The sequence below is a fragment of the Hydra viridissima genome, unplaced genomic scaffold (assembly GCF_058129835.1).
Source record: "Hydra viridissima isolate aposymbiotic clone 2 unplaced genomic scaffold, HvirCarnegie_v1 scaffold_12, whole genome shotgun sequence".
Lineage (NCBI taxonomy): Eukaryota > Metazoa > Cnidaria > Hydrozoa > Anthoathecata > Hydridae > Hydra > Hydra viridissima.
Genome location: NW_028324311.1, coordinates 4,903,156 through 4,928,546, shown reverse-complemented (window position 1 = coordinate 4,928,546; position 25,391 = coordinate 4,903,156). Strand labels below are relative to the sequence as shown.

General features: G+C 29.8%; 3 protein-coding genes across 3 annotated transcripts in view; 2 read left to right on the top strand and 1 right to left on the bottom strand.

Annotated features, from left to right (window-relative positions):
* Nucleotides 1–726, bottom strand: part of LOC145193708 (lamin-B1.S-like) — a 2,624-nt gene extending 1,898 nt beyond the window's left edge. The window contains exons 1-2 of the mRNA XM_080071207.2: nt 416–726; nt 1–78 (exon numbers count right to left, since the gene is read on the bottom strand). The exon at nt 1–78 is cut by the window's left edge and continues 205 nt beyond it. Coding sequence (XP_079927333.2) covers nt 1–78; nt 416–726 — 389 coding nt within the window. The remainder of the gene's footprint in view (nt 79–415) is intronic.
* LOC145193706 (uncharacterized) lies at nt 670–15,794 on the top strand. Its single transcript, XM_090069286.1, has 7 exons — nt 670–963; nt 7,800–8,606; nt 9,661–9,876; nt 10,332–10,537; nt 10,621–10,765; nt 13,134–13,267; nt 15,085–15,794. Exons 2-7 carry the CDS (start codon nt 8,096–8,098, stop codon nt 15,415–15,417), a joined length of 1,545 nt encoding a protein of 514 aa, XP_089925412.1. The 5' UTR covers nt 670–963; nt 7,800–8,095; the 3' UTR covers nt 15,418–15,794.
* A 998-nt stretch (nt 15,795–16,792) lies between these two features.
* Nucleotides 16,793–18,359, top strand: LOC149880926 (uncharacterized). The gene has a single exon (XM_090069287.1). It carries the CDS (start codon nt 16,793–16,795, stop codon nt 18,284–18,286), a length of 1,494 nt encoding a protein of 497 aa, XP_089925413.1. The 3' UTR covers nt 18,287–18,359.
* Nucleotides 18,360–25,391: the final 7,032 nt, after the last annotated feature.

Below are 25,391 nucleotides of genomic sequence, written 5' to 3'. Positions count from 1 at the left end.
TCTTTTTCACTGAGCAATCGATGGGCATCAGCTAAAGCATTTTCAAGTTTAGTGCGTGTTGTCTTCTCGTCGCTATACCTAATATTATATTAAGTAACATTATATTATCTCATATTAAAAAACATAACACTTTAATTAATATTTCAACTTTATCCAATGTTTTACTGCAATACCAATCGTCATTAGCTAATTTTAGTTTAAAAAAGTTCATTCAATCATTAATAATTGATTACATTTTTCTTTACCAAAAGTTTAAATCTAACGGATAAACTTGAAATATCATCGAGTCATACTTGTCTAATACAAATTTTCTAGAACAAGTTTGTAAAAAGTATTTGTTTTAGTTAAAAAACCGGTACTTGCAAATCATATATACATGCAATGCAAATATGCAAATGCTATAAAGCAAACTTACTTCTCTTGCAGTTCTTTAGAAAGAGCTCCATATTTGCTTGCTTCTAAATGCAATTGGTTTCTTTCTCCGACGCAAGAATCAAGCTGGCTTCTAACTGATTCCAGCTCTCTCTCGTAGATGTTTTGTAAATCTTTAATCTCGTTGTCTAGTGCGGCGATGTGAGTAAGAAAGACATTGTTTTCCGTTTTTTTACAATGTTCTCTCATTTGCCTCACTTGATCAGTGTATTCTTTGAACTTCAACGTCAGCTGAGCGATATTTTGTTTTTCCATCTGACGGTGAGAATGGGTTAATGGTGATGGGATCGACATTTTTCTAAAATTTATTTTAAAAACGAATGACTGAACAGTTACAGCATATCTATATATGGAATTTAACGTTTCATACTCAATACACATACAGTTGCCGCTAAAAAAAAGTAAAGATTTCACGTTCTTCTTTGCTACTTTGTTACTTTTACAGAAAAGATGTGAGGCCATTGGAGAAAAAAAAAGTTGACAGTCGTTATTGTAGACGGTAGTTCAAACACATTGTTAACTGACAAAAAGGTATGACAACTTTAATATTTAATATGCATCACAAATTTAAAAAATGTTTTTTTGAATGTTTGGACAAAATTGTGAAAAATAATTCGAACCATATTTGAACTCCATCAAAAAATGGTTTTAAATCAAAATCACCAAAACGAGGAATGTAATCCAATGACTATTAAAAATCAAATTAAACTGAAAAGAGGATTTTGCGTTTTGCTTTTTTTTTTTTTGGTGTATTTTCAAGAAAAATACAATATAAGTTTTTAATACTTTTTAAAAAGAAATAAAAGAAGAAGAAGATATATTATAAATAAATGTAAATTTTATTGAAGTTAGTATTAAAATAACTGGCTGTTACTTACTTTATGAGTTTTCTCGTGAAAATTCAAAAAATGATATTTAACTCAGCTACAATCGCGTGAAGCTTCGAACAGCAAATGTTTAAACTGAAAAAGTAAAAAACTCGCCTTAAATATCCGTGCAAATTTGTTTTCGGTTGCCTGGTGCCATTCACACCGATGAGGTATGAAAATCACTTATTTATGCTCATTTAATGTCTGCTCTATCGTCAACTGTTTTGAGTTAATAATTGATATCACTGAAACAAGAGGTCAAATTTGCTGTGCTAAAAAAAGCGCCACATTAAAATGTTGCAAAATAAACATTTAACATTTGTTGCGTAGCAACATAAAAGCCTCTTAACATTAAGAGTAAGAGATTCACCACGAGCCTAAACTCACCACGAGCTGAGTAGAATAAAAAAAGGTCAAGAAGGCAGTGTTGGCGAGCTTAATGCTTTTAACATAGTTGTTTGGCTCAACTATTTTAGGCTCGGGTTAATACTGGTCTCCAATTTATTTTCGACTGACTATAATATATTTTTACTATGAAAAAAGCAAATACTTTTAGAAAGTATGAAATTATACTAGTATTTGTAGCAAAAATAATAATAATAATAATAATACTAATAATAATAATAATACTACTACTACTACTACTACTAATAATAATAATAATAATAATAATAATAATAATAATAATAATAATAATAATAATAATAATAATAATAATAATAATAATAATAATAATAATAATAATAATAATAATAATAATAATAATAATAATAATAGTAATAATAATAATAATAGTAATAATAATAATAATAATAATAATAATAATAATAATAATAATAGTAATAATAATAATAATAATAATAATAATAATAATAATAATAATAATAATAATAATAATAATAATAATAATAATAATAATAATAATAATAGTAATAATAATAATAATAGTAATAATAATAATAATAATAATAATAATAATAATAATAATAATAATAATAATAATAATAATAATAATAATAATAATAATAATAATAATAATAATAATAATGAAAAATAATGAAAATGTACAAAATATTCTTTATGAAAATAGAAATAAACTTCCAAATTATTAAACCAAAACTACTAAAAATATTTTGAAAAATGAAATTAAAACAAAAATATCTTCAATTTTCTTGTTGTTTAAAATGTTTAAGCTTTATAAAGATTTTAAACTTAAGAAAATTTTTTTTTGAATTCATTTTTATCAACATACAGTTCTAACTATTTAACAGAAATAAAAAAAACTAAGCACATGCATTATGGGGTACGAACACGTTGCATGGGGTGAACGATTTTTTTTTTTTTTATAGTTTTAGAACTCTAGGATCGATAATTTAGAACTCTTTAAAAAACGTAGAAAATCAAATGCCTTAAAAACTTCTTCAAATATAAAACATAATTTTAAAGAAATTTTTCTTGTGATTTCGATTTTGAGTTGTGTTTTTAAAAGCTGTGAATTATTACATAAATTATCACTTATAACGTAAAAAGAAACAAAAAACAGAAAAGCGAGACATAGAAGGAAGTGATGATTTTTCTTACTATGAATATTTTATGTTCATATAGAACAACTCCTGCTGTTCTATCTTAATTTATTATTAATAAAGTTAATTGTTAACCACCTGAGTTTTTACTTATGCATGCACCTATTTTTAACACATTAATATTAAATGCGGAAAGAAATTAATAATATATGATTTTGAACCTACGTACTGTCCTAATTAAAGTTCGTTCAAACTCGTGAAACTAACAACACCCCATTGATGCGAAAGTTTATTGTTTTAAAGAAAATATTTTCATTGAGTTTTTTTGTTGCAATGGAAGTCATTCCATTAAGTTTATTGTTGATTAAAATTGTTTCAATGTTTTTCCATTCTATTATAAAAGGCTGATCTCAGAACAATATGAAACTATATTAGAATTTAAAATAGCCCGGGAGCAACAGACTGTGTTAAGCCACATCACTAAGTGATGACAATTTTTAACATAAATATATAGGCGTTCGCTATCTCGTTACCAGACTGGTTTAGTGGATAAAGAAAAAAAGATTATTTCAGTTCAATAGAACTTCTTGTTCAAACTTCCGCATGAGATCAAGCAAAACAAAAGTTTCCAATATACAGTCTGGTATGCTACATGCCGACATTTTTCAAAGTATTAAACTTGAAATATTAACGAACAAAAATGTTTATAAAAAAACGAACGAATGGAAACTTCTCATTTCTAAAGTAGTAAAACTAGCAAAACGTAACACGTAAAACTAGCAAAACGTAACACGTAGAGATATCTTTCGTAAAGCTTCTTTATTTTTTTTAGATTTTTTTTCGTTTTTAAAATTTACTTTTGTTGTTTTATAATTGCTAAACATCAATTGCATCAGATGCAGAACACATCCAGATCAAAAACTTTTCTACGAGTCAATAGTCAAAGCTCTACTTAGGTTTTTTAAATTCTTCAAAACTGAAATTTGTCGCACAGTTGCATTGCTCTTAAGGTCCGTAGTGCGTTAAAACATTATTTTATCTCTTTCTTAAAACAATATTTTATTTTAGTTAAAAGTGTTCAAAAATGTAAATATTCTTTTACTTTACTGTTTTTCAAGTATTTAACTTTATTTATTTATGTTGTTTTTTTTTTTATTTACTTTGAGTCAATTATTTTTATCTATTTTTTTAATGATCTCATGCACTAAGTTTGCATTAATCATCAATTGATCAATATGCTCTTAAGGATCAATATGCTCTCGGGGATCAATTTGCTCTCTTTATGGAAGTATTTCTTAATTAACTTATTTTTAATCTAAAACAGTATTTTGGATTTAAACGCAGCTGTGGGAAAATATCGTTTAACAAAAACATTTTTATAACTGACATTATTTATATATTTTATCAATTAAATTTGATTATTTTATCTAAAAGTAACATTGTTTGAAGTTTAAGGACTCGATGATTTAGCATAAGAACTCGATGATTCAGTATAAAACATGGATTGGAATTTTGGTATCTAAAAAGAATTTTATGTTGACATCTTTTTTTTCTTTACGACGAGGCTCGAAACATCCTTTTTCAAATTCTTTTGCATTATCTTTTTTATGGTTACTAATCTAAAAATTGGGCTTTAATATAGATATCATTTAAATTTGTTATGCAACTAGGTATTTAAATTAAATCCGGTAAAAATTAATCTTTTTCAAATTAGAAAAAAGAACTCTAATCAGCGTCTAAAGAGCACAAATAAAAGCGAAGCTTTTGAGTATTTAAGTGTTGCAATACAATCAAAATTTTTTTATTTTTTTGTTTAAACTTTGTTAATACTTTTGCTCAAAAACTTTCACACAAAAGTTTCAAGTTCCATCAGCCGATCAATCTAAAAGATCTGTTCAAGTCTAAATTTGTACCAAATTTGTTTTTGTCTGACGGGAAACCAAATTCAGTACGAAAGCATAATTATTTCGTTCAGTATTTTTTTTTTTTAATGAATTATATAACTTATAACAAATTATATAATTTGATCATGGATCCGTTGAGATCCTAAACCCATGAGCTTTTAAAAAAACAACAACAAAAGCAGTTTTTGATGAATGAAAATCTTTAATTGATTTTCATGAAGATAAAATAAAGTGACATGTTTTATTAACAAATCTTTTCTTTACCCAAAATAATTTAACATTAACTAATGATGATTCTCTGAATTTTTTATGGAAATCCAGAGAAGCTTGGGTGACCTAGAATTGATAGCATCCATTTTCTTGCCGAGAGCAAATTAATTTTTAAAATTATACTTTCATAAATAAATTATATCTTAAATTTTTAACTGGTAAACATTTAAAAAGTGTTAAATAAAAATTAATGCTAAAAATATTTTATACTATAGATATGGTAGCTATATTTTTAATAAATACTGAAATAAAATAGCTATATCCTAAGTATAGCTACCATATTATAAATATGGTACTTGTATTACAAATATGATAGGTGTACTATAAATCTAGTAGCTATTTTATATATATGTATATGTATATATATATATATATATATATATATATATATATATATATATATATATATATATATATATATATATATATATATATATATATATATATATTGTGTGTGTATATTGTAAATATAAAAGGTATATTGTAAATATATCATAGGTAAAATATAAACATGCGAGCTAAAATGTAAATATGATAGCTACATTTTAAACTAATAATAATATAGTAAATTAAACTGTAAGTTATATTATAAATAAAATATATTACCGTAAAACCTTGCTGTATTCCAAACGGAATAAAATTTGAATTTTTCTTTTCGTGATGTACGAAAAACGCAAGTAGTTTGTTTTATAACAACGACCCCTGATGCTTTATAATCTTTTTTTAAATATTTTGAACAATTGAGTTTTAAGTCGCATTAAAAAACCGTCCAATGTTTAGGCTTTGATATGTATAACAGATTAAGCAATTACGGTCTGAATGCAAAACTTAATTGAAGTTTGTTAATACCCATTTCCATATTTGACGCGAAAAAAATGCTTATATTTTCTATTGTTTAACTATAAATTGCTGTAATATTGAGCATTAGGAAATATAAAATGTAATATTGAGCATTAGGAAATATATGACGTAAGCAAAAAAAAATTGTACTGTGACCGGCACTTGGCTGATAGAAAATTATTTGTTGGACGTGTAGAACGCTGAAAGTTCTAGAAAATCTCTACAATCATTCCTAAAGGATTTGAATTTTTATTGAATTTCCTTTAAAGAAAAAGAGAAATAGAAGCATATTAACAGAAAAACTACTATTGCTGGGAAAAGTTTCATGCTTCAGTGCATTAGCTACAAACTAATATGCGTTCAAATAGAGTTCACAGCAAAGGTTAATGTGCACAACAAAAATTGTTTAAACTTCTCTACAGCATAATTGACATAAACTTTTGGATGAAATTCAGTTCTGTTAAAAATCTTTCAACAACTTGACAAATTATCTATGAGCTATTTGCATATTAACCGACACTCAACGCTTTCCCGTTTTTCTATTCGTTTTTCTATATATATATACTAACGAGATTGGATAATAGTATATTCCCTAAAACGAAGTGTGTCAAATAAACAAAATCAGGTTTTGTTTTAAATGCTTCTACCATGATTGTTTGAAATAAATTTGCTCGATATGCGTCATGATGAAGGCTAACAGTTCCTTTCTTCTCCTACATACTGTTAGAATCCTAGTAAACAGACTCAGAGGCTTGTTCACTAAATTTTCCCAGATCAGATTCTACGAGTTTGCAGAATTATGGAACGTTCTATAAAACGATATGTACATCAGTAGTGTCACTTAGAAATTCTACTTCAAATATGGATTGAATGTTTCAATCAGCTCTATAAAGTCAGGAGCTAGCAGTTCTCCAAAGCAAGAGGAATTGACATCATTAAATGCATTGAACATCTCCACGTATGGGATACACATTACTTCTTTCCGTCTCTTCAAACGATTTATTGGTAACTTGTAAAAGTAAGTGCACTTCGGATGACTGAAGGCGAGCAAGAAGAAGTTCAACGTCGAAACCATAATAACATCGACACCAACTCTTGAAATTTCCCGCTTCAACAGAGTTTTTCATTTTCAGCTTGCTTCGGTAAATATGTTGGTGGCTCCTTAACCGAAAATAGATTTTTCTCCCCACACTTTAAAGCACCTTAGTGATTCAACAAAACTAGATTGCCCTGGGATATTTTTTTGGGATGTAGTCACAGAGATTGAACATAAATTATGAATAGCATGTCTGATAGTATTTAATTAAAAGAATATTTAAGATTCAGAAAAAGCTTCACATCCTTTACAATAATACTTTAAAAGAACTAACTTTGACCCCTAGCCATCAATTCATAAAATGCTTAAAAAAATGAGATAAGACTCGCTAGTCCAATGGCTGTAAGAAATAAAGCCATTGTGGTTGAGGCGAGCCAGCTGTAAACTTGCATACAAGTTCAATACATTTCGCGAGGTTAGAATTATTTTTTTCTATCTCCAAGTTTAAACGTTGGGAGAAAGTTTTTGATTTTTTTCTTAAATTAAAAATTATTTTAAATTTTAGTTTTAATTTTTAAAGAAATAATAACTTATGCTTTAAATAATTTTTTTAAACAAATTATTTGGAAAAAAACTTGTAAAATAGAGCTCATTTTAGAAGCAATCATTACTTACCAAAATTAATAACTCATTTTCTCCCAACTTTTAAAATAGGAGATAGAACAAAATAATTCTAACCTCGCAATTTGTTATAAATCTTTATTGATAAATTTCATCAAACTTTAATTTTTAGTTGCATTTTAAGTTTCTTTTTATTATTATTACGGTTTTTATTGTTATTAAGTGCCTTTTCTAAATTTTTTGTTAGTTTGTATCATTAAAAAGAGATTTCAAAATAAATAGGCCGTATCAGTTTTTTTTAAAGACCAAGGTTGTGGGTCGATGAAGGGATTCTGTAGACACGCCCTTTGAAAGGAAGAGGAACCCATATGTTCCCCCCGGTTCCAACTGGTTCTTATTTCTAACTTCAATAACTTATTTCTTACTTATTTATGATAGCTGTCAATAACAGCTAAAAATATAATTGGATCGCATACCAGATGAAAATCGAGCCATTAAATTTTGTCCGTAAATGTATTTTTCGCAAAATGGTTCTTGTTTGAAATTCTGCGTTCCTCAAGAATCTTGTGAGTGTAAAGTTCGTTTATACTTCGGGTCATCATGGAAAATTCGCATTTGCAAGATCATCACTTAACAGAGCAACAAGAACAACAAAAACGTCCTCGACGAGACTTAAATGTAGTGGGTGACTTCGACTTAAAAGATAATGATACCAATATATTCAAATCAGTTAAAAGAATTACAAGGCGCTGTAAGGTATGTCGTAAAAGGTTTCAAAATGTAGAAACATTCAGAACGCACCTTAGCTTCCACAAGAAGACAAAAAAAGTATTAAATACTGAACCTCGAACATATCTCTGTCGTGTGTGTAACACAAGTCATAATGGGTTGCACTCCTTTTTTGAGCATCAAAAAGTGCACCAGGCCCGTTTTGTCGCCAACGATTTCCTATCCATAGAAGACAGTAGTACCTTAGCTATACCAACTGCTGGACATGCTCCAGGTGGTGGTGAGCAAGTTCTACTTCGAACACCCAATGGAGAACTTCAGCTAGCAATTATTTCTTCAAATGGACAAATGAAAGATGCTACAGGAGTAACTATCTCACCAGGTAAATATACTTTTTCCTAATCTAATTAGCAACCTTAACTACCTTGTGATTATTTTAACCTTTGCCTACATACATTCTTTTAATAATTATCATAATTTGTTTATTAATTATTCCTCAAGAGTTAAGTTGTAAATGTTTAAATGGTTAGATAAAAAAAAACTAACTCAGTGTTGAAAAACTAGAACCTTAGTTAACTAAATACAAATAGTCTTGATCTTGACAGAAATAGGCTAATTTAGTTTCAGATAATTGTGCCACTGTATTTACATAGTCACTTTTTGGGTAAATATATGGATTAATTTTAGTAAGAATTAAAATTACTGTTACAATGGTGTATAAAAATATGCACATTTTTGCTTTGTCAAAAGTTTTTTGAGAAATGCTAAGTTAGGACATAAACTTATGCATTTTTGTGTTACTATACAAATGGGTTTTAAGTTATTTTCAAGTTGGTACCACAATAAATAAATGAATAATAGTTAAATTTTTTTTTTCTTGACTTATTTTGCAATTTTGTGTTCATAATTTTCAAACTTAAAGATGTGAGCAGTGTAAGTTTAGCCTAAACACGCCTATTTAAAACTATGATTTTGAATTCAGAGAAGTTTCCTTATGTATATCAATATTATATAAATATAGTAACGTATTTTGAAAGAAAGCATTTTGTTTTTCTTCTACTTTCACTTCTTTCACTTTTGCTTTTGTTTAAATTCTTTTAATATGATTTGGATAGAAAATTGTCTATGGTCTTAAATTCAAGTAAATCACAGAAAAGCAATATTTATATTTTTAGTAATAATAGTAGGTCTTTGAATATGACTTTTTGGGATTTTTACTGCTAAAGAAAATAAAATACTAAAAATTTAAATCTGCTGTGACAGAATATATAAAGACATTCTCTAAAGTACTCCGTATCTAAGAATTGAGATTTTCTTAGAAAACATCACTTCTAAATAGCTAGAGAAAGTTTAAAAAACTAACTTTGGTCTACTATGTAACTATTATGCATATTTTGAAAAAGTTTTTTAAAATTTTATATGTATTTGATTTTTAGTTATTGGTAATATTCAGAGTCTTGTTTCATCCAACACTAATCTATTACCAGATGTTCTGTCTACATTGTATACTGTTGCACCTTCTCAATCAGCTCTACCCACTTCACGCCAACCTTCTCTGGTCACTACTTCAAAAGCACACAATGATGGATTACATATTGAAATACCAAATCATGTTAGAGCCATCTATTTAAATGGTGACAACTCAAATATTAGTATGTAGATATTTCATACAACATTATAATACAATTGTTATACAAATTGCTATATCACCATCAAAAGCAGTATTTGTAAAAGCAAGTTTGCTGGCTACATAGAACCAATTTTTTTCTAGATTTATTGAAAGGACTGAAATCTCCAGGAAATTTTAGTGCATTGCAATTAAAAACATTTTCTATAACTAAAATATATTTGCCACTATAAATGAAATACTTACCACTCTACATAAAAAGTGCTGTAATTAAAATTACACTAAAAATGAACATTACCAATAGAATACTTTCCACTATAACCCATTAAGCTTCATATTGTTGTTATAATCATAATTGCTTTATAATGAAAATTTGAATAGTTGTTTTTAGTAAGGTGTTAAGGTGTTTTATTAAGGTGTTTAGACAGTATTTAGTTTGAATTAATGAACTTTGTCATTTTAAGACATTTTTTTTTTTAGATTCTCTCTCTAAACAACTGGAAATCTTAAATAATAAAGTTGATTGCCTTTTAAAGCATTTTAGCCTTTCTGTTGACAAAGATGGTAATCAAATTGTTTCAACAGGGCCACTTGAAATTAACCCTGATAAGCATCTGCGAGAAGAGCAGTCATCTCCAGTGAGCTGTAGTACAGAAGGGTATCCTCCATCTTATTCTATAGTTCAGGTTTTAATTCTTTATTAATCCTGATATGTATTTAAATGAAAAACTTGATTTGGAATGCTTGAGTTTCACTTTTTGTTTTCCAGGCATCTAAGGAACAACAACAGCAAGAGTACTATGCACTAACGCTTAGTAACCGACAAGGTCATCATGATCTAAAATCTGAAGGTGGTGTACAAATTTTGACTCAATCTCCTGAAAGTTTAAAGAATATGCAGAAGTCTTCAAAAGGTTTAATTTTGAGAAAAAAAATTTAAACTTTAGGATTCCTTTTATCATACAAACAGCTATCTCAGTAGGTATAAAAAAGATACTAATTTCTAGTTTCACTATGAAGCAATTTCAATATGAAAGCAAAAAGAAAAGATGGTACAATATAAATATTATGAAATATTAGTCATATTCTAAGGGCTACACTGCTCATTTTTAGAGGTTTTAAGTTGAAGTTATTTTTACTTCAGATTTTTTTTAACCACTCTTTTGAGCAGGTTGACATGAAATAGAAACCGTTGAAAACGAATTAAAAATCGCATCTTTTTTCATTTTTTGACCATTTTTCTAAATATTTAAAACCTTCAAAAAATGAGAGGGTCCTAAACTTTATGTGGTTGTATCTTTTGAGCGTCAAAATATATTTTGATAAAATTTGAAACCTAATTACAATTTATGTTTGAATTCAAGTAAAAGATTTTTTTCTTCAAAAAATAATTTCTCTCAATCAGAGGGATGCAGGGGTCATTTTTCAAGGGTATTCCTGCCCTTTTGATCCGACTGCCGTGATTTTTAGCAAAAAAATTATAATTTTAATGAATATTAGCAAAATAATAGTTGCAATTATCTTCTTGTCAAAAATTTATTAGGAATGCAAATTTTCCATCTCTACTGACACACACAAAACATGAATAAATCTCCAATAACAAAATCAGACAAATAAAATGCTGCAAACAGTATTTTAAAAATTATAATATTTTACAAAAATGAAAAATAAATAGGTATTTTTTCAATCTAAATATATTGTCGAAAAATTTTCTTACAATCTCGTTGAACTTTATTCAACAACCGTAGCTCTTAGCTTTTCATTGTGACGGACATTTTTCTCAGACACAACGAACCTTTTCATTGTCTTGTTTAAGTTTTTATGCACTGCTTCAGGTGTTTGTTTTGATGTAATACTGAGCATGATTTTTTGCCTATCAAGATACTCCTTGAGATGGAACCTGATTATGTGAAACTTCCATCCAAGTGAAATCTTTATTGCGAATACATCATGGACATATACTTTTAAGTGAAGTATGGACTCCACAAACTTCTCTATTTTTTCTTTGTAGGATATATCAAGTTTCATCCCAATACAGCATTCAGCTTCTAAACCAAACAAAATTTAACCAAATATTAACTTGCTGAAAATAATAGTATTAACATATTCATGTCTCCTAATTTTATTTAGACTGGTAGGTTAATAGTCCCCTATCTGTACTAATTGAATTAAAAATTTTCTAAGAAGTGTTAAAAAAAATTTAAAAAGCAATTGAAGTACCTTCTTTAAACCTCCTCAGGGTTTCAATACATTCCAGATATTGAATCCAGGGTCCACAAAGTCTTTGATCGGATGAATCAATAAATCATTCTTCTCCAAAGATAGACATTTTTTGTCTTTATTGACGCAACAGAAACATATCAATCTCCTATTTTGCTATTTGCAGACTCATTTTGTACAAAAACGTTTTTATTTAGTATTTTCTGTATTAGATTTTTTAAATTTTATAAATCAATATTCTAACAAATTGTTTAATTTAAACAAGTTGGCATAATTTATTGAGAATAATTTGTCTAATTATCGTGTTAATGCCATTAGTTTGATATTAGATAATTTGTAATTAGTCTCTAAATAAAATTAACTTCAATTTCAGGCTCAAACCAAGTTATTTGCAAGCAAGAGTAGAAATACCCTTAAAAAACTTCAAAAATTACTCTGGTTGAGGAAATGTAATTTTTGAAAAGAAACAGCATATTATCTTGAATCCCATCATAAATTGTATATAAGCTTCAAAATGTGCTTTGACGCTCAAAAAATACAGCCATATTAAGTTTAGGACCCCCTCATTTTTTTGAAGGTTTTAAATATTTAGAAAAATGGTCAAAAAATGAAAAAAGATGCGGTTTTTAATTAGTTTTCAACGGTTTCTATTTAATGTCAACCTGCTCAAAAGAGTGGTTAAAAAAAACCTGAAGTAAAAATAACTTCAACTTAAAACCTTTATGAAAGAGCAGTGGCTACTTTTTCTCATGTCAATTACATGGTGTCTAAAGCAAATCCCCAATGTTATCACTCGTCATCTATTCAAAGTATTTATATCAATTTTTAGTTTTTTGAAACACACAAAATGATCATTCATCACCAAAGTATTCATAATTACCCAAAATATATCAATTTTTAGTTTTTTTCAAGAAAATAAATTTTGGTTTTACTTTTTTTTCTCTCTCTCTTTTTTTTCCCCCTCTCTGCTTCTATTTACTTAAAAGACGTCTAAACAGCCAAAAATTCGATAGAAGTCTAAATTTAAATTTGTATTGACATTTTTTACATTGAATTTTCAAGGAATTGAGCTCTGGGTCCCATCGCAACAATACTTGACTCAGTTGGCAACACTGGAAGATCAAACACAACAGCACAGTGCTATTACTCAAGACATGGCATCTACCTCATTAATAACGAATCAGTTGATTGAGAAGGTACTTTTTTTTTTACATATTTTTGCAGAAGAATTTTTAAGTAAAAACGAAATAGACAATTCTACAGCGGTGGCCAAAAATTAAAGACCACTCATTTTTTAGTTGGTTTCTTAATCTTTAAATTAAAATTAAAAAGATTCTAATTGACATACTAATTTTTTTTTTAATATCTTGTTAATTAAAACATACGGATTAAAGTTGTATAATTTTTTAAATCTAATTCTAATTAAATAGCGTTTAACTTATTAAAAAACTGATGAGTACTTATAAATCTTCTTTAAATAAGTTGGAAAAAATCTAACGACCACTTTCAAATCTTTAATTTGCACTTATTAAAAATGATAATCCATTATTTTTTTTAACTGTCTTAATTGCTTATTACGTTGGCTATAAAATAAAATGTCGAAACCTGAGTTTCGATATCAAATAAACATTTATTTTTTGAATTGCAATAAGGATATAAAAATATTGCAAAAATGCGTGCAAAGATCGAAGAAAAAGACAGATGCGCGGCTCTTGTATTAAAAGAAGAATGCTATAGCATCAGACAAATAGCAGAAAAGCTCGGAAGGTCTCACTCTTGCATTATTAACATAATTCAACGGTACAAAGAGACCCGGTCAATTAATGATCGTCATAGGACTGGACGCAATAAAATTTCAAATGACCGTAATGTTCGCTCGTTAGTGAGATTAATGAAAGAAAACAGACAAGCATCATCTACAGACTTGTCTACGAAATGGACACTGTCAAATGGTCTGAAAGCAAGCCCTAGAACTGTGCGAAGGGTCCTCCACAATTTAAATTATTTATGGCGTGCTGCTGCAAAAAAACCACGCTTAAATAAAAAACAAAAATTAGCCAGGAAAGAGTGGTGCAAACTACATAAAAATTAGTCAACAGATCAGTGGAGCCGTGTGGTCTTTAGTGATGAAATGAACGTTGAGGTAGACAACAGAAAAGGTCGCGTAATGTTCCGTAGACTTCCAAGCGAACGGTTCGATGAATCGTGCATTTTGAAACGAACAAAACAAGGCAGTGGTTCAAAAGGCATTTGGGCCTGTATGAGTGCCTGTGGAGTTGGCGTTTTTCATTTATTCGATGGTAGACTCAACAAAGAAAGGTACATCGAAATTTTGGAAGACTCGCTTATTCCTAGCATTGATTTATGGCAGTTGCAAGATGGATTTATTTTCCAGCAAGATAATGCGTCGTGTCATAAAGCGCATGTTGTTAGCGATTGGTTCAATTCTAATAAAATTCAAGTGCTTCCATGGCCTGCCAATAGTCCAGACTTGAATCCAATAGAGAATTTATGGTCGTGGCTTGATCAAAAGCTTGGTAAAGAACAACTTTACAATTAGGAAGATTTGAAATCTTCTATCTCTCATCATTTGAAAAATGTGCCTGATGAAGTAATCAAAACTTTAATGAATTCAATGGCAGAACGAGTACAAGAGTGCTTGAAAACAAATGGAGAAACAACACGTTTCTAAATTATTTTTTTATTGCTTTTTGAAATATTTTTGAAACTGGTCTTAAAATTTTGTCCAATTTTTTTACCCATTTATATTTTTTACTAGTCGGTTTTTTAATTTTTTAACATTATTTTGTAAAAAAATTATAAATTCTTTTATAATAAATATAAAATACAATAAAAATTCTTTCTAAAAATGTTTTTCTTTTTTCCAAAATAAAATTATACTAAGGTTAAAAATAAATTTTGAAAAAAAAAAAGAGTGGTCTTTAATTTTTGGCCACCGCTGTAATCCAATGTTTCTATAATTAAGCCGTAAAAATGTTTTGTGTATTCGCAGGTCTTTGTGGAAAGTCGGAGCCGCGCAAACTTCGCAAAAAACTTGACATTTGCAATATTTTCAGCCGAGGAAAGACATGGAAAAAACTGTACCGGTAGAGTGTTCGGTAAAGCACAGCTTAAAGGACAGCTAGACCAGACTAAACTTCAAATGGTGAAAGAAGCAACATTCCGCAAATACCCATGCCAGCCTAATTTATTAGATATAACTTGGCGTAAAGAGTGTATTACGGCTATAGATTCTGGTCTTCGAAACGAACATCGATCTTCTCGGTCTTTAACAATTCAACAAAATGATGAAGAAGATACACAGTGCACTGGCTTGAATACTTGATGTCAGACGAATTTAGGCTTGATGTTGAGATATTTTGTGCGCGCTTGCTTTAGTAGAGTTTCCCGCTATTGTTAACTGTGTTTTAAGAGTTATCGGATAAAATATTATTGCGAATTATTTTAGAAAATGGAAAAGCATGCATTTTAAATTTACCTAAGCTTAATGGGTATATCAAAAACATCGAATTGCTTCTGTTCATCGATTTGCATTATTTAAACTTCAACTTTTTTTCAATGCGTTTATTCGCCAATTGATAATATTAAACTTCAACTCACTAACTTAAAATAATTCAAGTTGTAAAAATTCATATCAGTAAATTAAGACTCTCTTTTATAAATAGAAGAGATTACTACAGTACTTTTGATATGTAGGTACAATGTCTTGTCTTTTCTATAAATTATTATTCCTAAATTCAATTTGTTTTAAAATTGAAAAAAAAGTTCAATGTTTAACACTTGTGACTTTTATGTAGGAAAGTAACGTCACAGTTACGTCGCAGTTAGATGCGAGTCTTATGAATATCTCTTTCCAGCATCGTACGATTTGTCCGTTTTTGAAGGAAGTGAAAACGAATTTTTAAATTAAATAATATGGAGTGTGACTAAGGAAAATCTTATGAAAAGTTTTGATTTTCTTTTTTTTTCTCTTGGTAACGAAGGTTAAAAACAATTACGAATTCATACGCATTTTTAATAGAATAAGTGGACTTTCAAAACGAATTGACTGATTTGACTAAAACTTTTAAAGTGCTTAGGAATTTAAATTTTCTAAACCGGTTAAATAGTACCAGGCTATCAGAAGACATTGACATTTAATCAACCTTTGTTCTTAGGGCTAATCATCTTCGGGAGAAACTAACAAAAAAGCGTGGAATACTCAATACAAATTAAAAATTGTATGGCTATTATACCCCATTCACACCAAAAAAAACCGAGTTTTAATAACACTCGCTTTTAAAACGGTGTTTTATTTAGCTACCGCTTTTTTAAACTCTTTTCTTTGAAACAAGGTTTTAAAAAGCAGTGTGAACGGAAAAAATGCGTCACAAGTTTAAATAACCACGATTAAAACAAGTTTTATTTTTGGTGCGAATGGGGTATAATATTGTTTCTTAGTGAATCAGTGAGAAATTGATTCTGCTATGTGAACAAAACGGAGCAATAGCTCATACAGCGAAATCGATCTCTCGCAAAAATTCTCCATAAGAAGGCTCGCAAATGGTAAAAGTGCACTTTTTTGAAGATGAATGGACCGTTCCCTCTATAGAAATAAACCACAATGCATTTTGGTCTTTATATTCACCGAAAATAAACAAATCTGTGTTAAAGCCTTTTAAAATAAACAGTCAAGTAATTTAATTTAAAGACTTTTCGAAATGATTTCAAATGATACAATATCTTGTGATAAACTAATAACTCATTCTATTAAAGAAAATATTACTGTTGAGTCAACATCAACAACAAAATACCGCGGTGGCATAACTTGTTGTGTTCCATTATGCAACAATAGTTCGCACAAAAACAAAAACTTATCGTTTTACATCATCCCAAAGGAAAGTAATTTGAGAAAAAAAAAATCTTTAATTAGTAGGAAAAACTTTGTTCCCTCTACTTCTCATCGGGTTTGTTCAGTCCACTTTACAGGAGGAAAAAAGACTTATATGAACAACTGTCCATCTTTACTGTCAAAACAAGTTAAAGACAACATAAAAAAACCAAGAATCACAGTAAATAGTTCTATTGGATATAAAAGAAAAATAGACGAAATTGAAAACGAAAAAAATGATATTAATTTTTCATTTAAAGAAACCGAGCCTGAAAAGTTAAAAAAAGAAATTATTATCCATAAGGACAAACTGAACATTATAAAAACTAAAAAGAAAGAAATGAAAAAAATTATTATGAACCAAAATCACACTATCAATCAATTAAAATTTACAGTTGACAGATTTAAACATAATCAAGCCCACTTTAAATTTTATACTGGCTTTGAATCATACAATCTATTTAAAGTTTTACTAGAATATTTAGAACCTGCTGCAAGCAAACTTATATATTGGGGGTCAAATACAAACATTGAAAAAACAACAGACTTTAATTACAATAAAAAGGGAAGAGGACGCATAATGAGTTCAGAGTCTGAATTGTTTTTAGTTTTAACAAGATTTCGACTTGGCCTTTTGGTTGAAGACATGGCACTGCGCTTTGACATATCCTCAAGTCATGTTAGTAGAATCATAGTGACATGGACTGATTTTTTGCATTCTCAAATGCGTATGCTACCAATTTGGGCAACAAAACAAACTGTAAAAGAAACAATGCGAAAATGTTTTAAAGAAAAATATGAATCAACAAGGGTAATCTTAGACTGCACTGAACTGTTTATCGAAATGCTTACATCTTTTCGAAGCCAGTCTGCAACTTTTTCTAATTACAAACATAAAAATACAGCAAAAGGATTAATTGGAATAGCACCAAATGGAGCCATAAATTTTGTTTCTGATTTATACTGTGGTCGTTTTTCAGACAAACAAATTACTAAAGATTGTGGCATATACAACCTGCTTGAACCAGGAGACAGTGTAATGGCAGATAGAGGTTTTGATATTGCTGATGATTTACTGGAAAACGTTTCATTAAATATACCACCATTTCTAAATAGAAAAGCTCAACTCAGTCTAGAAGATGAGAATGAAACTAGAAAAATTGCTGCTGTTCGTATTCATGTAGAAAGAGCAATACAGCGAATAAAAAATTATCAAATTTTACAAACACCATTTAAATTGTCTATGGCACCAGAAATTAATAAAACTTGGATAGTTTGTTGTTATTTAGCAAACTTTTTACCACAACTTGTTTCAGATAAATAAAATGTTTGTAAAAAATATAAAAACAGTTAATCTAAACTGCAAATATATTTTCTTGCATAAACTCAAAGTAAAATTTAGTTAATTTTGGTAAAGTAGTTTTTTCTCATTGCTCTTTAAGAAATTTAACACTCTTGATAAAAACATCTTTTTCAGTATAAACTATAAAATCTAGTTCTGTGACCTCTAATAATGCCATAGCACCTTGACATTGATAAAAATAAACATGATTTTGTTTAAGCATTGTTTTACCATCAACAACAGAAAGAAAAAATGTTTTATCTAGGCAAGCTTCAGCTATAGTTAAATCTTTTTTTGAATAAGGACATTTGATTTCAACAGCCCTTATTTTTTCATTTACAAATACAATTCCATCAGGGCTTGTACCGAGCCAAGGCCATTTTGGGTATGTGATAAATCCACATCTTGTTACTGATACGTTTTTTATATTTTCATACTTTTGTATTGCGGTGTTTTCATTTATTTTACCCCAATTACAAGCTTTGTTGCAAGAGCTTTTTTTATTGTTTTTCAAAATTCTATTCAAAATAGAGGCAGGAAATATACTTTTTTGTCTATTAATAACAAAAGCAAAGTCTAAGATGTCAAGCGTTTTTTTCTTTCTTCAAGCCATAAAGTTGTAGATTGTGATAAAGTAGCTCTTTCCAAAGTCTTTATTTTCTCTTTTGATAGAACTAAATATTTTGAAATAAACATTAATTGAGTTTCATCAAATTCAAATGAATCACTGAATTCTACTTCAAATCCATTAATTATGGTATCAACAAGATTAAACATAACATCAGAATTTAAATAGAGTTCTTTTACATTTAGCTGATATTCAGATATTGATGTTTCATAGTAGGACATGGAATGATAATTGTTTCCTTTAAAAAGATTTGCAAATGCTATTCCTTCTCCTAGATTATATAAACTATCAGACAGTTTTTTAATTTTTTCATCGCTTGGATTATGTGCAAAAATTGGGGTTGCACAAAAGTTTCTATTTCTTGATACAAAAGGACGCTTTCATGAGTTGTTTAGATCCTTTTCTAAATCACTCTTTTCAAAGGAAACTTTAGAAAGCTTAATTGGTTCTGAATTTTTTCCTTCAGCAGGAACATGCCATTGTTGTAACACTTCTGTGCATGTTTTATCGAATGGTACAGAGTTTAAATTTAATTGCTTATATTCATTTAACTGAAATAATACTGTAGCAACATGCTTGCAGCATCCTCCCATACCAGCATTACAATTACATTTATCATACAAAATATCTCCTTCTTTTTGACAAAAATGTACATAAATAAGGTACTGATTTTTTTTCATTGAAGCTGAAACGTTAGCTCTAACAAGAAAAGAATTTATTTCAATGTTGACATTAGGTTTTACAACTAAATTTTTAACGAAGTTCTCCTTAAATAGCTGATACATAGAGATTTTATGCTTTAAAGCACCTCTAGCTCCGAAATCAGTCGAACTATCGTTAATAATTAAATATTTGTGTATTTTTTCTTGGCTTATATTAGGTAGTAAGGAAAGACATCTTGACCAAGAGCTTATTTGTTCTTGTACAACTTCTTCAGTATCTATTTGATTAAACTGACTAGATATTTCTCAAAATACTGGTTGAGTAGCGATTGAAATGTTTTTAAAAAAACATGGATCAATATCAATAGTATTTGAATCATTTTTCAAACTAGTTTCGTAGCTATCAACTTTGTTTATTGCTGACATTATAATATGTTTTGATAATTTGTTTATTTTCGGTGAATACAAAGACCAAAACGCACCACGGTTTTTTTCTATAGAGGGAACGGTCCATTGGTTAATTCGACCCGTGTAAACTTTGCTACATCCGGTAAAATAATTGGAAATATATTTCTTGAGTCCAGAAGGTCCACCACCTTTCTGATTCCTTGATACACAAAACTTTGTAAGATATTTCTCATCTTTCGGTCATTCGATAATCACTTGTGATTTGCTGTTAAGCACTTTGAAATTTAATTCATCACTTAAAATAATTTTTAGTAACGAGTTAAATTTCAAAGTGCATCTATAGATCAGTGCAATCTATCTTTACACTACTTACATCTATCTGTGCTTTGATCTATCTGTCACTGACAAAAATGGTTTCCTAAGTGATATATACAATTCTAATTTTAATTTCTAAAACTCATTTCTTATTGTCTCAACGCATTCATACTAACACCTAATAACCTCTCATTGAATAACTCGGCTAAACAAGCAAAGAAGTCATAAAGTACCCTATCTATACTACTATATAGTCTTGTGATAAATAGGGTTAGTAGTTTAGGTTAGTTTTAGTCTAACTAAAATTAGTTGACTAACTTTTTAGTCTAACTAAAATTAGTCGAGTTAGAATTTAATCTAACTAAAATTAGTTTACTAAAACAAGATTTAGAGTTAAAAAAAACTGAAAAACCTATACCATGAACATAATATGAATTATGACAAATAAATCAATTTAAAGACATTCATCAAAATTTATTGTTTTTAAGAAATTTAAAGTACGCAATATAATTTGTGACAATTAGATACTAAAAATATTTTGTTTGTGCCTAGTATTGCCCCAAATTTTCTTTTACTGCATTAAATAAAAATTGGTTTGTTAAGCAGAACAACTCCATCAAACAGCTGATATGTTATACCGAAAACATGATTAGTTATTAGCATTTTAATAATGATTTTTAAAAGAAAAACAAAATTTAGAGTTGAACAAAATATATGTTCAATTACACAATATAGAAATAATAAAAAACATTAATTGCCTAACTGTCTATTGCCTTATTATTGTCACTTTAAATATCTGCGTTTTTATGAGTGTAGAACGAAATGAATTACGTATTATTACCTCAAAAAGCCATTGCAGGTATTATATAAAGGAAATCCGAAAATGCTTCTGCACATAACACAACATTCAAAAACATGGCATCATTTCTTTTTATAAATTGATTTTACATGTGTTTTACAATTTATAATTCACTTTAATTAGAAATTGAAAAAATCCAGATCTTTTCATTGAAAGTTAAAACAAGTACTTAATAATATAGGGGGGGGGGGACTAATTAGATAAGTTTTATTACAAAATTCCAAGTGCATTAGTCGCAAACCTTTCTCCAAAAACCTGAAAAAACTCTGAAAATAGAAACTTGAAATAAATGCCCTGCAGATAAAAATTTAAAATATGGCGCTCAAACCACTTCACAACTTCATGCGTAACAAGATTTTAAAAAAGTATTTTTTTGGGTAACAGTAACAATATATTTTTCGCAAATTAAAAATTTAATCGACTAAATTTAGTTAAACTAAAAAGTTGGTCGACTAAATTTAGTTAGACTAAAAAGTTGGTTGACTAAATTCAGTTAAACTACAAAGTTAGTTGACTAATATTAGTTACGCTAAAATGTCTGTTGATAACTTTAGTTATACAAAAAATGTTGTCGACTAATTTTAGTTAGACTAAAAAGTTAGTCGAATAATTTTAGTTAGACTAAATTCTTAGTAGACTATTTTTAGTTTTGCTAAAATGTCAGTCAACTAATTTTTGTTACGTTAAAAAGTTAGTCGATTAAACTTAGTTACGGTTTTCTTAGTTAAGTAAGTTACAATTTTTAGTTTTGGTCACAACTAAGGGTCGGCGTCTCGTTATTTTTTTAAATCGAGACGAGACGATCCTAAAAGCTTTGTCCCGATTATTGATAAATATCGAGACAATTTTCAATTTTCACTCGAAATCCGGGACGATACCGAGACGAGACGAGATGTCCCGGACAAAATAGGAGCTTCACAATTTCCCGGAATTTACATCTTTATAACGGGACATAACTAGACATAACGAGACATAACGAGACATAACGAGACATACTAGTTAATCCTTAATGTGAAATTTAGTATTCTGCTGATTGGCTCGGCTATTACAATTGTTTTGGTTACTTTATCGTAATTAAACTATTTACCGAGACTTAACAAGACAAATAAAAATTGAAATGAAAATTTGCATGTGTTCATTTATTTTATTTGTGATTGTTGTACTGTAATGCACATTAACTAAATTTTATTGGCAATAAATAAAAGTTTTTAATTACAAACTTTGTCAAACAATTCATTTACTTGTGTCACTAGTTGAAGGTGCATCAGTTGGAGCTTTGGATGGTCCAGCAAAAGGAGCTGGAGCAGAACTCCTTGAACTGGTGATTAGTGGTGTAATACCTGGTACATGAGATGTTTTAGCAGTAGAGATTCAAGAGGAGGCCGTACTTGCTCGTGACATCAGCTGACTTGGCAGTCTTGGATTAAGCTGAATCTCAACCACATCATCAGATTCAAAAACATTGGCTTGATCACTCTCTTCAGACAACAAATCTGGAAGGAAATTTACAAAATTTTTTTAAACTGAGCAAACTTTCAGTTTGAAAAGAATTTAAAAGTTTAAAGCTAAAACAAAAAACATAGAAGCAATAAATGGAAGTGACAAAAGTTAAGATTTTACTAAAAGCAAAATAAAGTTAAGATCTCTCTTTAAAATTTTTGTGAATGCCCTACCAGGATCTTTGTCATCTTCTGAGGTCAGTTTCCAGGACTTGATTTGAACAAAGTCATAGTTCTGTTGGATATAGAGCAACTTTTCAATACTTTCCGGCCGAAGCTTGGTCCTTTTGTGCGTGACTATGTTTCCTCCTGCAGAGAAGGCCCTCTCGGAAGTGGCTGAAGATGCTGGAATTGCCAGGAACCGCCGTGCTGCTTCAGCCAAAAGAGCTAAAGTCATTTAATGTTTTTTTTCAAAACCCAAAACATTTTCCTGGGCCTTTTTCATTGGCCAGGGATGCATATTCTTGTAGACATCCCATTCCTTGGCAATGTCGGATTTGTCCGAAATTGCTGTGTGTTGAGAATGAAATTCAATCACGTCTTGAGCCAACGAATCTGTTTCCTCCTCCAAGTTTGCAGTGGCCGTTGGTTGATCCATGATTTTGTTGAGCCATTCATGATGATTGGTATGGTTTTCAACCAAATACTTGTAGGTTTTATCATAGGTTCCGAATTTTTTGGATGCCACACCCTTGTAGTAAGGATTAAGGAGATGACCAACACCAAGAAACATGGTATGAGCGCCAGCATTGGGAAACCTTTTATCAAGCTTGGCTGAAAAAGTTCTTAAAAAAGATTTGCTTGTGTCTGACAAATCATTCTTGACCAATTCAACCCTGTTGATGAGGTGCTGCAAATTGTGGAGACCACCAACAACGATGTGTAGAGTTGGCTTTTTATCTGCACTAAGTCTCTCAGATGTCTTTTCCAACAGTTTGAGAGTAGGCAACAGCTCCTCAAAGATTTTAAACTCCAATTCAGAGGGCACAAGAGATGCAACACCTGCTGGGTCAATGCCTGGCCTTGCTTTAATTGCCAAAAGAGGCTCTTTCATGTCAAAGACACTCTGCACGCACATGTATGTAGAATTCCAGCGAGTGTTGTTGGCAGTGATGAACTTTTTGTAGACCAACTCTGTAACATTTTCCTTTGAATCTGTTTCCATGGCAAGACGAATGTCCCTGTTCATAGCTGCAATTTCGGCCTTGATTCTTTCATTCGCCAAATGACTCTTGTGCGTCTTTTCTGCTAGCCTTTGAGCACAAGTGATTGCATGATCTACTGTTGTGGTGGCATCGACAGTGTCCTTGATGGCCAAATTCAAGTTATGGTCCACACAAAGCAAAGACTCATCACTAAAAGTGCACAACTGAAACAGTTCCTGATGCAGGTAGATCGGCAACAACTCTAAAAAAGTAACAAAGAATTAAAGCAAAATGAAATGTCTAGTATTGTCACAGTATGGTAATTTATGTCTTATACAAACACTAAAATAACTAACTTTTCTTTGCACTGACTATAAACGTGCATAATGGCGAGATCAGGCATATCACTGTTGAACACAATTAACTTAACTTATGTAAAAAAGTACATTTTGTAATTTAACTTACTTGTAGATCTTTTTGGCAATGTTGTCTGCTGTGTGCCTCTCCCTGAACGGACTGACAGAAACAACAAACTTGTTCAGGGTCCACTCCTTGTCGATGTAATGAACAGACAATGATTGGTATGGATCAAAGTTCTTTGAAGTCCAAATGTGCTCAGAGCCATTCCCGGACTTTCCAGTAGATCAGTTTCCAAAACTTTATCCGCAGCCGTCTTGACATTGTCATACAACAAAGGCAGCTTGTACCTAGAATAAGTTGTGGCAGCATTGATTTTCAGCTTTTGATCTAAGTAGTGCATAAACTCCTTGAAAGGTCTTGCCTCAACAAAGCTGAATGGAAGTTTCATCCTTGCCAGAAGTTTCATAATTTCCAAGTCACCTCGAAGTTGCTTTGGATCTCTGGATTTGTACTTTAGACACTGACTCAGTCTTACCTGGCTTGACTTGCGCTTTATAAGACAATCTGGGACGGAAAGTCGCCTTTTCTTAATGGAGCGGTTGAGAACTTGAGAAGATTTTTCGCCTGGAAAAAATCTTAAAATAGTTTAGTATTGCTAAGCCTCGTTACGCTTTTCCCGGTTCATTTTGAGAAAACGATTCCGAGACGCAGACCCTTAACATCTAGTTAATATAATTGCTCTGTCTCGTAACGTTTCGTAATTAACCGGGACACAGTTTTTAAATTCCGAGAAAAAATTTTATGTCCCGATTTATAACTTTATTCCGGGATAATCGTTTCCTTTGTCTCGTTATTTTTTTCCAGGAAATTTCTCGTCTAGTTACGCTTTTCCTGGTTCATTTCGAAAAAACGATTCCGAGACGCAGACCCTTAGTCACAACACTAGTGATAAACTATACTGTGTAATAATAAACTATGAAGTACTACTCAGCCCAGAATTAAATCTCACTTAACTATAAATGTAGTTGACATCTTGGTAGCTCAAATTCTGAGGCCTGGTGGGCTTTGGTGAATCACTTACAGTGTTTGTACCCTCATACTTTATCTTTGATGGTCTCACGCGTTTCTCTGATACACCAACTTTGTTTGCACTCTCCTGTTAGACTTTTTACTCGCTTTTTTAGTAAACCAACAATTTACCACTTTATTTT

Excerpts from the sequence above, each read along its gene's own strand:
- LOC149880926 (XM_090069287.1), top strand. The coding sequence starts at position 16,793 with ATGATTTCAAATGATACAATATCTTGTGATAAACTAATAACTCATTCT.
- LOC145193706 (XM_090069286.1), top strand. The coding sequence starts at position 8,096 with ATGGAAAATTCGCATTTGCAAGATCATCACTTAACAGAGCAACAAGAA. Across the intron at positions 9,877-10,331 it reads TGGTGACAACTCAAATATTA|ATTCTCTCTCTAAACAACTG; the intron begins GTATGTAGATAT and ends TTTTTTTTTTAG. Across the intron at positions 10,538-10,620 it reads CATCTTATTCTATAGTTCAG|GCATCTAAGGAACAACAACA; the intron begins GTTTTAATTCTT and ends TTTGTTTTCCAG.